General features: G+C 42.6%; 1 protein-coding gene across 1 annotated transcript in view; it reads left to right on the forward strand.

Annotated features, from left to right (window-relative positions):
- The window catches only part of ptprt (protein tyrosine phosphatase receptor type T), a 721,453-nt gene that overhangs the window by 551,774 nt on the left and 155,664 nt on the right, over positions 1 to 14,015 (forward strand). Inside the window, exon 16 of the mRNA XM_068000862.1 lies at positions 11,958 to 12,093. Coding sequence (XP_067856963.1) covers positions 11,958 to 12,093 — 136 coding nt within the window. The remainder of the gene's footprint in view (positions 1 to 11,957; positions 12,094 to 14,015) is intronic.

Below are 14,015 nucleotides of genomic sequence, written 5' to 3' on the forward strand. Positions count from 1 at the left end.
CAAGGAGGCAGATAGTGTGGAAAGATTTAAGGGAGAATTGGATAGTTATTTGAGGACGTGAGTATCTGAGGGATATTCATTTTTAGGATCAGCCAGATGGACTACAGCCTTTTTCAGTTCTATACTTCAATATCCAGCTATGTTCACCGATCAAAAACTAGTTGAATGAGCAGATTTCTTAAAGTGGATAAAATTACCTTTGTTAATGAACCATTCTGCTCTGGTTTACAATGGTCTGGCAAGTTGGTACTCAGTGGTTGTCACCTGACGACAACAACAACAACTTGCATTTATATAGCACCATTAACATAGTAAAACGTCCCAAGGCACTTCATAGGAGCATGACCAAACAAAATTTGACACCGAGCCACATAAGGAGATATTAGGACAGGTTTGGTCAAAGAGGCAGATTTTAAGGAGCATCTTAAAGGAGGAGAGAGAGGTGGAGAGGCAGAGAAGTTTAGGGAGGGAGTTCCAGACCTTAGGGCCTAGGCAACTGAAGGCACGGCGCCATTGGTGGAGCGATTAAAATCAGGGATGCGCAAGAGGCCAGAATTGGAAGAGCTCAGAGATCTCGGTGGGTTGTAGGACTGGAGGAGGTTACAGAAATAGGGCGGGGCGAGGCCGTGGAGGGATTTGAAAACAAGGATGAGAATTTTAAAATCAAGGCGTTGTTGGACCGGGAGTCAATGTAGGTCAGCGAGCACAGGGATGATGGGTGAATGTGACTTGGTGCGAGTTAGGATACGGGCAGCAGAATTTTGGATGAGCTCAAGTTTATGGAGGGTGTAAGATGGGAGGCCAGCCAGGAGACCATTCTACTTGCTATTCCATGGCTGCACAGGACGGTTTATTGCTTGAATAATCTGGTTTTGGAATCAGTTATCTTCTCTAGCACTAGACATAGGTATGAAGATAAGGCGACCAAATTTCCTCAGCAGTACCATCAGACTCCTGCCTTAACTCCAGTAGGAGTCAAGAAGAACCACTCAGAAAAAGCCAGGACCTAGGTCTGTATGGTCCTGACCTTAGTTGGGAAATCCCAGTTGACCTTGTAAGGAGCAGAGCCTTCGCTGTCCCTAACAAAGCCAGCCATATCAGAAGGGGCAGGGTCAAGGGCTAGGGACTCCCTACACTAAGGCCGACCAAGTTGGCCATACAGCATCAATTTTTTGGATGCTAACTGGCCTGCTAAGCTCCCAATATGGCGGGCATGAAGTGAGTGCACATTTCCGAATGGAAATGCGCCAGCCGCCATATTGATGAAGAGGGCCGTCAAAGGCCTATACCAGAAACATGTGCTAAGCCCTTTGCATATGAACATAAGAGGCCTAATGCCTGTTTAAGGCACCCCCACTGCAAGATTGGTTTGCCCTGAGGCAATGTAACCGCCAGGATCACAGCCACTCACTTTCAGGGCCAAGCTTGTCTTCTTAATTTATGGGATTCTTATCACTTTGCAAAAGTTAAGTTTGATGAAAGGAATACTTACTTTAATGTGGAGCTGGGAGGAGCAGGATTGAGCCTATATTTCTTGCCTTCTATTTGCCTTCAGCTGCAACAGGTTTAGTTCCTCATTGCCTGCAGCCTGTGTTTTTTTTTCCTGCTTTAATTTTCTCTTTCACTCTTCTTAAGAAAAATTGACCTTAACTAACAGTGGATTGCTGCCTGAAATCAGTTTGACCATTAAAATTTCAGAATCTTCATCCTTTCCTCAATTCCTGGTTTAGCTGAGATCTTGATGGTCTCCATGTTTTCCTGACCATTTCATACTGATTGGTTGCTCATCACTATTTGGCTCCTAATGTGCTAAAATTCAATTGCATAAAATCAAATGTTAAACTGTTTCATCCAAGTAAACTGATCCAGTTAAGTTGCTGCCAAACTGAAATCCATTTGGAAGTGGCTGGGTTCAGCCAAATGCAATTTAATCACTAACCAATAAAAACCTAAAATATTATATCCATACTACATATAGAGAAAACCCCTTGCTGATGGTTACACAGATTTTTTGGAAATTATTTCAAATTTTAATGGTTCTAAAATTTCTTAAAAGTACAGCAAGTACTTTGCAGTCAAAATGAGTTGCAATAAGTCAGGGATTTTGTTCCCCTTTTTACCTATCAGAAAGTTACTGATGTCAGAATTCGAGGACAGAAGAGGAGGAGCTTGGAGTAGCTTAATTTCTGTCACTGCTTTAAAGGAGGACACTCTAGGGTAAATTTTATGAATGTGCACTCCCCTTACTATTTTTCATCTATTAGAACAACAAATTGCATTTATATAGCACATTAACATTGAAAAATGTTGCAGGGAACTTCACAGAAACGTAAGGGAAAAAATGGAGGGCGATAGGAGGGGTGACAAAAGAATTGGTCAAAGTGGTGGGTTTTAAGGAAGGTCTTTGAAGAGGGCAATTAAAAGTTGTAAGAGTTTTGGGAGGGAATTCCAGAGCCTGTGGCCTAGGTGGAGGGTGGCAGGCAGACCAGAGTGCATTGGAATAGTTGAGACTAGAGGCGACAAAGGGATCGATCAGGGTTTCAGTGGCAGATGGCCTGAGATAGGGACTGAGGTGGTGATGTGATGGAGATTGAAGTAGGAGGCCTTTGTGATGGGTCAGCTCAGGGTTGAACAGGATGCCGAAGTTGCGACAGTCTAGTTCAGCCTTAGACAGTGGCCAGACAGAGGTATGTACTCCATGGCAAAGGTACGGAGTTTGAGACGGGACTGAAGATGATGGCTTTGGTCTTCTCAATGTTTAACTGGAGGAAATTTGTCTGATATAATGTTAATTGTATGATTTATATCAGTGTTAATTGCATTCAGGTGGTGCGTATCAATTGGGGACTCTCTGGTATCCATTTACATGAGCGTTTAACTAGGGTGTCGTGGGTGTAATGTGGATCTCTGTGAATAAAGGCCTGGAAGCAACTGAAGACAGACTTTAGTTTTCAATCCTTCACCACCTGGCTATCCAGTTTATAACAATACAAGACTGGATGTTGGACAACAATCTGACAGCACAGAGGTGGTAAAGGGGTCAAGAGACATGGTGGTGAGGTAGAGCTGGTTGTTGTCAGCGTACATATGGAAGCTGACCCCATGTTTGTGGATGATGTTGCCAAGGGCAGCATGTAGATCAGGAAGAGGAGGTGACCAAGGATGGATCCTTGGGGGACTCCCAAGGTGAAGTTACAGGGGTAGGAAGAGAAGCCATTATTAGACATGCTCTGGCTACGATTGGATAGGTAAGAGTGGAACTAGGTAAGGACAGTCCCTTGAGCTAGACAACAGAGGATAGGCGTTGGAGGATGATGGTGTGGGCAATCATGTCAAAGGTTTCAGGGAAGTCATAGTCACATAGAATGTGGTTCGTGACTTTGTTTAGGGTCATTTTGGTGTTGTGGGAAGACAGAAACCTGATTGGGATTAATCCAGTATGGGAGCTGTGGGAGAGATGGGCATGGATTTCGAATGTGAGAATATGTTCAAAAATTTTGGAGATGAAAGAGAGGTTGGAGATGTGGACAGAGAGGTTGAAGGTGGGTTTTTTGAGGAGAGTCATGATGATGATCGTTTGAAAGGGAGGGAGGCAGTGCCTGAAGAGAGGGAACCATTTACAATGTCGGCTAGCGGGGTCCAGGAAGTTGAGTAGTTAGCAATTTAATCGAAATGGGGCTGAGAGAGGAGGAGGTGGCTTTGATGGATATGACCAACTACAAAAAGCGGCAGGAGAGATGGGTGAGAAACTGTAGAGAGATGGGGATTCAGGGCTAGGGTAGAGAGAAGCCAGGGACAAGGTTTAGCTTGGTAAGCAAGGGGGAAGGGGAGAAGCAACAGAACAAATGAGGAGGTGAAGGGCGAGCCTGGGGCCAGCAGAGTGAGCATCAGGTTAGCCCCAGTTCATTAATGTGAGGCCCGGGCTATTTCAACACCCGGGCCATGTTTAAATATACCAGGTCCAACTCCCGCCTGAACCCAGTGTCAATGACATCAGGTCGGCGTTCAGGAGTCAGGCAAGCACGGCAGGAACTTACGACCGGGAACCTACAGGAACGGTCCCCGGCAGTTAGGTAATTGAGGTGGGGTAAGCAATTCCAGTCAGAGGAGAGAAGCCCGAGGCCCTAGGCTTCCTTGTGGGTCCCGGAGGAGCACTCCTTCGTGCCCAGTCCTCCTAGCAAGGACGACACTGGACGCCGAACGTGGCTGCCGAGGGTTAAAATACAGTTGGGATCTGAATGATGTACTTAAGAGTTGTGTGTCTGGACAGTGAGTGTCAGTAGTCTATACGTAGTGGGGAAGAGAAACCCAAACTTGTTCTTACCTTGCATATATGTGTATATATAAACGCACACTTTACAGCAGGGGTCACTGAATAGTGATCAGCAACAGGAATCTTGGCTGATTTTTCCCTTTCCTTGCCCAGGGATACCAAGGCCCCCTCCCCCTCTGCTCCCCCATTACCACTCTGGTTGAGAACAGTTAATCCAGTGGAAACATAGGATTGAACCAAGGATGTTTCTGGTCTATATAGATCAGTTCCACACCACTTTGTGCATCTACCCACTAAACCATCAGGGAAAACTTGCAAATACTTTTCCTAACTGATGTTTTTATATATGTGGGTTGTGTACATGGAAAAATAACAAATTAAACTTTCTTTGTTCACTTGAGTATTCTCTTGTAGATAATTTTATATAAATATGGCCATGTATATTTTATATAGATTGATGCATGTGTGTATTTTATATAGATATGAGTTTGTGTATAATTAATATAGATATCTGTGGGCTTATATATTTATTATAGATATATATGGATGTTTATATTTTATATAGAGCTGAGTGTGCTTATTTTATATAGATATAAGGGTGTATATATTTAGACATATGTGTGCATTTTATACAGATATATATGGATGTGATTATTCAGTGTAGATATATATGGCTGTGTATATTTTTTATGGATATGGGTGTGTTTATTTTCTATAGATATTGGCATTTGAAGATAAAATAAGGCCAGAGATCTTCATTTTTCAAATGAGCTGGAATGATTGTGCTTAATATATAAAGAGAACCTCTCTGCTTGCGTGCTCCCGAACTTATTGGGAAATTGTACACCCCTACTTTTCTTGACATTTCCTGCGTATTGGAATTTGCCATTTCTGGAACTAGGGCAATTTTACAAACAGAATTAAAAGTCAAATCTTTTTCTGAGAGGAGCTTCTTTTGAATGGATTCAAGTCTCAGTTCAGAAACAAATGAATCCAACAAGAGTAGCCGAATTCCAACAACAATCTCAGTGGAAAAAGTCTCCCTTCGTTTGGTTTCATTTTCTTACTATTCTACAATCACCAGGGCTTTTCGACTGTAGCGCATAACTCCAAATCTGAGTCAGTTGTTCAAAAGATTTTTCCTTTACTTTGTCAGGGATACTATGCAACTAAAATTCCTGGGGACGCGCGCCACTACCATAAGTGCAGAAGAGCAGAACCCGTCCGAGCACCAGGCTAGAGACCTGACCATGCTGTCATTTACATAGAACGAGCTGTTGACACCTACAAGGATGCAACAGCAGCATCTACCTTACCCGACCCGATCCAATCATTGTAAGGTAGAGTAAACTATGCCACTCTGCCTGAGGTTCCCCCAAAGCCCATTTGGGCCAAAGAATTATTTTTTCAATCGACATCTTTCACTGGATCAATTACCTTATTCTAATGAAGGCATAGGGCCTTCAGAAAGCATCAGAAAGACTCATGCCCGCTCTCAACTGGCATGAGTTCTGCTGAGGCCTTTCAAGGGCATAAAGGGCAGAATTCCTGTGGTAGCCCAGGGACTCCCTGTAAAACCCCACCCCTCTTGAAAACATGCGCAGGCGGACAGAAGATTTGCCCACAGCCCCGCCACGGGAATTTATAGGGAAAGTCTTAATGAAGTTGAATCCTGCTGAAACGGGGCCCTGCTCCATATTCCAGGTTACTCTGGGCAAAAATTAGGATTCCCCACTCTCCAGCCTCAGGAATTTACAGGTCTAAGTTTTTTAATAGCCACAACATGTAGGACCAGATAACCAAAAAGAAAACACTTGACCACTTTTTCTTCGCTTACATAATTTGCAGCCAGTACTCTAGCCGTTCTGAATGTGATTCAAAATCATCTTTACATGCTGCATATTCAACAATCTTCCTAAACTGTGACATTTTACCAATCATCTGAAAACAATAAATTCACCAGGATTCCAAACAGCTTTTTTATTTGATCCCATCCTTGTCACGACTGTTATATCTCAGTGAGAATTGTGTGGGCTACTTCAATCTGATACACTTGGCAGCAGCTCTGAACAACAAGAAAGTTTTTTTTATTATTATTGCACTTACTTCTTTGATGAAGTAACACAGCGGGTTGATGAGGGTAGTACGGTTGATGTGTATCTGGACTTTCAAAAGGCGTTTTGACAAAGTACCACATAATAAGCTTGTTAGCAAAATTAAAGCCCATGAGATTAAAGGGACAGTGGCAGCATGGATATAAAATTGGCTAGGGGACAGAAAGCAGAGAGTAGTGTTGAACGGTTATTTTTCAGACTGGAGGGAAGTATACAGTGGTGTTCCCCAGGGGTCAGTATTAGGACCACTGCTCTTTTTGATATATATTAATGACCTGGATTTGGGTATGGAGGGTAGAATTTCAGTGTTTGCAGATGACACAAAACTCGGAAATGTAGTTAACAATGTGGAGAATAGTAACAGACTTCAGGAGGATGTAGACAGACTGGTGAAATGGACAGACACATGGCAGATGAAATTTAATGCAGAGAATTGTGAAGTGATGCATTTTGGTAGGAACAATGAGGAGAGGCAATATAAACTAAATGGTACATAGAAACATAGAAAATAGGAGCAGAAGTAGGCCATTCAGCCCTTCGAGCCTGCTCCGCCATTCAATATGATCATGGCTGATCCTCTATCTCAATACCATATTCCTGCTCTCTCCCCATACCCCTTGATGCCTTTTGTGTCGAGAAATCTATCCAGCTCCTTCTTATATTCAGTGACTTGGCCTCCACAGCCTTCTGTGGTAGAGAATTCCACAGGTTCACCAACCTCTGAGTGACGAAATTTCTTTTAAAAAAACTTGCCAAAAAAAACAGCCATGGACAACTAAAGAGGTAAGGGACAGTATAAGACATAAGGAAAGGGCATACAAAAAGGCAAAAAATGGCACAGATCCTGGCGAATGGGAAAGATACAAAGATCAACAAAGGGTCACAAAACAGATAGTAAGAGCTACAAAAAGAGAGTATGAAAAGAAACTTGCAAGGAATATCAAAACCAATATGAAGAACTTTTATAGTTACATTAGGAAAAAGAGGGTGGTCAGGAGCAGTGTTGGCCCCTTAAAAACTAAAAGTGGGGATATTGTCATTGACAATGGGGAAATGGCGGACATGTTGAATGATAACTTTGCGTCAGTATTTACAGTCGAAGAAGAAGACAGCATGCTGGAAATCCCAAGAAAACTAATATTGAATCAGGTACAGGGACTCGATAAAATTAAAATAAGTAAAGCAACAGTAATGAAGAAAATAATAGCACTAAAGAGTGACAAATCCCCAAGACCAGATGGTTTCCATCCCAGGATTTTAAAGGAAGTAGGTGAGCACATTGCAGATGCCCTAACTATAATCTTTCAAAGTTCTCTTGATTCAGGAACTGTCCCTCCAGATTGGAAAATTGCACATGTCACACCGCTTTTTAAGAAAGGAGAGAGAGGGAAACCAGGGAATTATAGACCAGTTAGCCTAACATCTGTTGTGGGGAAAATGCTGGAGTCTATAATTAGGGATAGGGTGATTGAACACCTCGAGAATTTTCAGTTAGTCAGAGAGAGCCAGCGTGGATTTGTGAAAGGTAGGTCGTGCCTGACAAACCTGATTGAATTTTTTGAAGAGTTGACTAAAGTAGTGGACAGGGGAATGTCAATGGATATTATTTATATGGACTTCCAGAAACCATTTGATAAGGTCCCACATAAGAGAATGTTAACTTAGATAGAAGCCCATGGAATCGAGGGAAAAGTACAGACTTGGTTAGGAAGTTGGCTGAGTGAAAGGTGACAGAGAGTAGGGATAATGGGAAGGTACTCACATTGGCAGGATGTGACTAGTGGAGTCCCGCAGGGATCTGTCTTGGGGCCTCAATTATTCACAATATTTATTAACGACTTAGATAAAGGCATAGAAAGTCTCATATCTAAGTTTGCCAATGACACAAAGATTGGTGGCATTGTAAGCAGTGTAGATGAAAACATAAAATTACAAAGGGATATTGATAGATTAGGTGAATGGGCAAAACTGTGGCAAATAGAATTCAATGTAAACAAATGTGAGGTCATCCACTTTGGATCAAAAAAGGATAGAACAGGATACTTTCTAAATGGTAAAAAGTTAAAAACAGTGGATGTCCAAAGGGACTTAGGGGGTTCAGGTGCATAGATCATTGAAGTTTCATGAACAGGTGCAGAAAATAATCAATAAGGTTAATGGAATGCTGGCCTTTATATCTAGAGGACTGGAGTACAAGGGGGCAGAAGTTATGCTGCAGCTATACAAAACCCTGGTTGGACCGCACCTGGAGTACTGTGAGCAGTTCTGGGCACCGCACCTTCGGAAGGACATATTGGCCTTGGAGGGAGTGCAGCGTAGGTTTACTAGAATGATCCCTGGACTTCAAGGGTTAAGTTACGAGGAGAGATTACACAAATTGGGGTTGTATTCTCTGGAGTTTCGAAGGTTAAGGGGTGATCTGATCGAAGTTTATAAGATATCAAGGGGAACGGATAGGGTGGATAGAGAGAAACTATTTCCGCTGGTTGGGGATTCGAGGAGTAGGGGGCACAGTTTAAAAAAATTAGAGCCAGACGTTTCAGGAGCAAGATTAGAAAACATTTCTACACACAAAGGGTGGTAGAAGTTTGGAACTCTCTTCTGCAAACGGCAATTGATACTAGCTCAATTGCTAAATTTAAATGTGAAATAGATAGCTTTTTGGCAACCAAAGGTATTAAGGGATATGGGCCAAAGGCAGGTATATGGAGTTAGATCACAGATCAGCCAAGATCTTATCAAATGGCGGAGCAGGCACGAGGGGCTGAATGGCCTACTCCTGGTCCTATGTTCCTATCTCAGTCCTAAATGTCCTACCCCAATAGATTGTGACCCCTCGTTCTGGACCAGGGGAAACATCCTCCCTGCATCCAGTCTATCTAGCCCTGTCAGAATTTTATATGTTTCAATGAGATCCCCTTTCATTCTTCTAAACTCGAGTGAATACAGGCCGAGTCAACCCAGTCTCTCCTCATACGACAGTCCTGCCATCCAAGGAATCAGTCTGGTGAACCTTCGCTGCACTCCCTCTATGGCAAGTATATTCTTTCTTAGGTAAGAAGACCAAAACTCCAGGTGTGGTCTCACCAAGGCCCTGTATAACTGCAGTAGGACATCCTTGCTCCTGTACTCAAATCCTCTTGCAATGAAGGCCAACATACCATTTTCCTTCCTAACTGCTTGCTGCACCTGTATGTTTGCTTTCAGTGACTGGTGTACAAGGACACCCAGGTCCCTTTGTACATCAACATTTCCCAATCTATCACCATTTAAATAATACTCTGCCTTTCTGTTTTTCCTTCTGAAGTGGATAACTTCGCATTTATCCACATTATACTGCATCTGCAATGTATTTGCCCACTCACTCAACTTGTCTAAATCATCTTGAAGCCTCTTTGCATCCTCCTCACAACTCACGATTCCACCTAGGTTTGTGTCATCAGCAAACTTGGAAATATTACATTTGGTTCCCTCATCCAAATCATTGATATATATTGTGAATAGCTGGGGCCCAAGCACTGATCCCTGCAGTACCCCACTAGTCACCGCCTGCCACCCCGAAAAAGACCCATTTATTCCTACTCTCTGTTTCCTGTCTATTAACCAATTTTCAATCCATGCCAGTATATTACTCCCAATCCCATGTGCTTTAATTTTGCACACTAATCTCTTATGTGGGACTTTATCAAAGGCCTTCTGAAAATCCAAATAAACCACACCCACTGGTTCATCCTTATCTATTCTACCAGTTACATCCTCAAAAAACACCAATAGGTTTGTCAAACATGATTTCCCTTTCATAAATCCATGTTGACTTTGTCTAATGCCATTGATATTTTCTAAGTGTCCTGTAATGACATCCTTTATAATAGACTCTAGCATTTTCCCTACCACTGATGTTAGGCTAACCAGTCTGTAGTTCCCTGGTTTCTCTCTCCCTCCTTTTTTAAATAGTGGGGTTACATTTGCCACCCTCCAATCTGCAGGAACTGTTCCATAATCTATAGAATTTGGGAAGATGACAACTAATGCATCCACTATTTCCATGGCTACCTCTTTAGTACTTTTACTAGATTTTAAAGGAGGTGCAGGAACACAGAGATCTGGGGGTGCATAGACATAAATCTTTGAAGGTGGCAGGACAAGTTGAGAAGGCTGTTAAAAAAGCGTTACGGGTCCTGGGCTTTATTAATTGTGGCATAGCTATACTAAACCTTTATAAAACACTGGTTAGGCCTAAGCTGAAGAATTGTGTTCAATTCTGGACACCACACTTTAGGAAAGATGTGAAGGCCTCAGAGAGGGTGCAGAAGAGATTTACTAGAATGGTATCAGGGATGAGGGAATTCAGTCATTTGGAGAAACTGGAGAAGGTGGGGTTGTTCTCCTGAGAACAGAGAAGGTTAAGGGGAGATTTGATAGAGGTGTTCAAGATCATGAACAGTTTTGATCGGGTAAATAAGGAGAAACTGTCTCCAGTGGCAGAAGGGTCGGTAACCAGAGGACACAGATTTAAGGTAATTGCAAAAGAACCAGAGAGGGTGCAAAGGACAAAAAATGTTTTACGCAGCGAGTTGTTATGATCTGGAATGCACTGCCTGAAAGAGTGGTGGAAGCAGATTCAATAGTAACTTTCAAAAGGGAATTGGATAAATACTTGAAGGGTAGAAAATTGCAGGTCTATGGGGAAAGAGTAGGGTGGTGGGACTAATTTCAATGAGCTGGCACAAGCATGATGGGCCAAATGGCCTCCTCCTGTGCTGTACCTATTATGATGATACTGTTTTGCAGTACATGTCCCTGAAACTTCCAGGTCAAACTAGCATTTCCTCCCTAGATACAAACTACTGTTTCTTTACAGTTTATTTTACTTTCATTATCAAAAGTTTCATTTAATATTATACATTTCCCAATTTCTTTCCTTCCCTATTTCTTCAGATCATTTAAAACATTTGTATTCCATGATGTTATCTTTAACTTCATATGATGGGCAATTTAAAAAAACGAAACTAGAGAAAATAGAATGGCTCAAACTCTTAGCTACATTTTGTCAACCCAAAGCAATCAAATATATACAAAATACCAGGTTCACTGGTGATGACCCATCTCCCTTTTCCCCTTCTTTACTCCCTTCTAGGAGGGAATGACATTCGCTGATTGCCTAACTTGGGGAATTGGAGACGCACAGCCTATGATATTACACCCATTAAAATGAATGGTCAGAAAATCAGAGGCTGAATGCCTACAATTCCCTGATGTGAGTGTTATTCCCAGTGGAAGTACCAGATCGTGAAATCACCCCCTCAAGTGTTCATTAATCTAAGCCAATGCACCATCAGTGAGGAGCTGGTGGAGGGAAATAATTTTAGCAAATTGTTCCAGTTCTGCTATCTCTCTCTGCTCATTTTGATATCTTCTCATTTTGTCTTAATAATGGGTGCAAAATACTTGGAGGATCTATTGTAAACATTGTTTTTGTAAAGAATGATATAAGTTTGGTGGTCTGATGAAGCAATGAACACAGATTCATTTTCAGGATCTTATTAATTCTGTGATTTTTCTCATTTCAGGTGCCTCAACGCAGAACTCCAACACAGTGGAACCAGAAAAACAGGTGGATAACACAGTGAAAATGGCTGGAGTTATTGCAGGCATACTAATGTTCATCATCATCATGCTGGGGGTGATGCTGATAGTTAAAAAACGGTAGGTTTTGTGAAAGAATAATTGCAATTCAACATATGCAGAAGAACCACATGATAAGAAATTTACGTTGCACTGATTTTATTTGTGTAGAACAAATGGAAAGAAATTAGATATGGAGGAACCCTCTGAAGTTTCATATTATCATAGTTTGGCAGCTTGACTCAATCTTGAACATATATTTAAATGTGATTTAAATATTACTCTGGCCCACCTAGTCACGCATGCATGAATGCAAATAGATGCAATCTTGTGCAATTTATTCTGTCACTTCCAAGATGGATTTTGCAATGAATGCGTCCTAAACATTTGACTCACATTGGTTCCACTTAACGGACCAAATTTGATGTGCTGATCAAATTGTCTTCATTTTCTTCACAGCTCTAAATGAAAAAGCCATTGAGGACACAAAATACTAAAGTAATGAAATAAATATATAAAGATATGAAAATGTCAAAAGGAACATTTCTGAGCTATATCTTCAACCTGTATTTCCAAAATAAGACTTGGGCTAGTTTTCTAAATTTTGCCCAATGCTAAACTGTTCTCACATTTGGGAGGGAGAATCCAAGTCAGAGAGATTTGATAAAGTCAAGCCCAATGCAACCCTATAGAATTTGGCTCAGATTTTGTTCAGTTATTTTTTTCCTCAGTATCAAAAAATAATAACTGATTCCCTTTATGAGGCAGTAAGCAAATGAACTGGCTGGTGGTGAACTGAGCACCCAGGCAGACCAGGAGGGTCCTAAGTTTAACCCATTGTATGGGCTCAGTCAGCTGATTTCAGCCAGGGCAGTGCTAAGTCTTTTACACATAGCCTCTATGCCCTGAGTAAGAAGGAAGGAGAAATTAACCAGGTTCCTGTTCCTGATAGCTATTTCAGTGACTCCTGCTGGAAGGTATGCCTGTGTGAAGGTCAGGTAAGGACAGAATCAGAATCAGGCTGTGATGCCTCTACCCACCCCCCTCAGTGATAAAATAGTCTGTGAACACTCATTGTCAGAGTTCACACATAAAGATTTAATACTTGGGCAACACATTTGATGGCAGCTGATGCCAATGGAATCATATCCCTGGAGTCAGTGGCCTAGAAATGGATTTATGCCACGCCTGTTTTACAGGTCAAAGTAAATATGGCAGATGGCGTGCATGTGTACATTCTATGCCAGAGTGCGCTGCCCGCCATATTGGTCAAGGCAGACAAAGAGAGCGGGAGGAGAGTCCGAGAGCGGGAGGAGAGTCCAAGAGGTGAGCGCGATGTAAAAGGAGAGTCCGAGAGCAAGAGGAGAGTCCGAGAGGTGACCCTAGTATAAAAGGAGAGTCCAAGAGCGGGAGGAGAGTCCGTGAGGTGAGCGCAGTGTAAAAGGAGAGTCCAAGAGTGCGAGGAGAATCCGAGCGGGAAAAGAGTCCGAGAGGTGAGCACAGTGTAAAAGGAGAGTCCGAAAGTTGAGCCTGGTATAAAAGGAGAGTCCGAGAGCGGGAGGAGAGTCCGAGAGCGGGAGGAGAGTCCGAGAGGTGAGCGAGTGTAAAAGGAGAGCCCAAGAGCGGGAGGAGAGTCTGAGAGGTGAGCGCAGTGTGAAAGGAGAGTCCTGAGAGCGGGAAGAGAGTCCGAGAGGTGAATGCAGTGTAAATCTAAGGCAAGTCATGGCAGCAGAGCTCGCACCCGTGATATGCTCCTCCTGCACTATGTGCGGAGTCATGGACACTACAGGTGTCCCTGGCGACCATGTGTACAGGAAGTGTGTCCAGCTGCAGTTACTGGCTAACCGCATTTCGGAGCTGGAGCTGCGGGGTCATCTCTTTTGCAAACAGATATACCGTTTTGGATACTGTTGGGGGAGATGGCTTCTCAGGGGAAAGCAGAAAGAGCCAACTTCGTGGCACCAACGGTGGCTCTGCTGCACAGGAGGGGAGGAATAAGAGTG

This window comes from Heptranchias perlo, chromosome 19 (genome assembly GCF_035084215.1).
Source record: "Heptranchias perlo isolate sHepPer1 chromosome 19, sHepPer1.hap1, whole genome shotgun sequence".
Lineage (NCBI taxonomy): Eukaryota > Metazoa > Chordata > Chondrichthyes > Hexanchiformes > Hexanchidae > Heptranchias > Heptranchias perlo.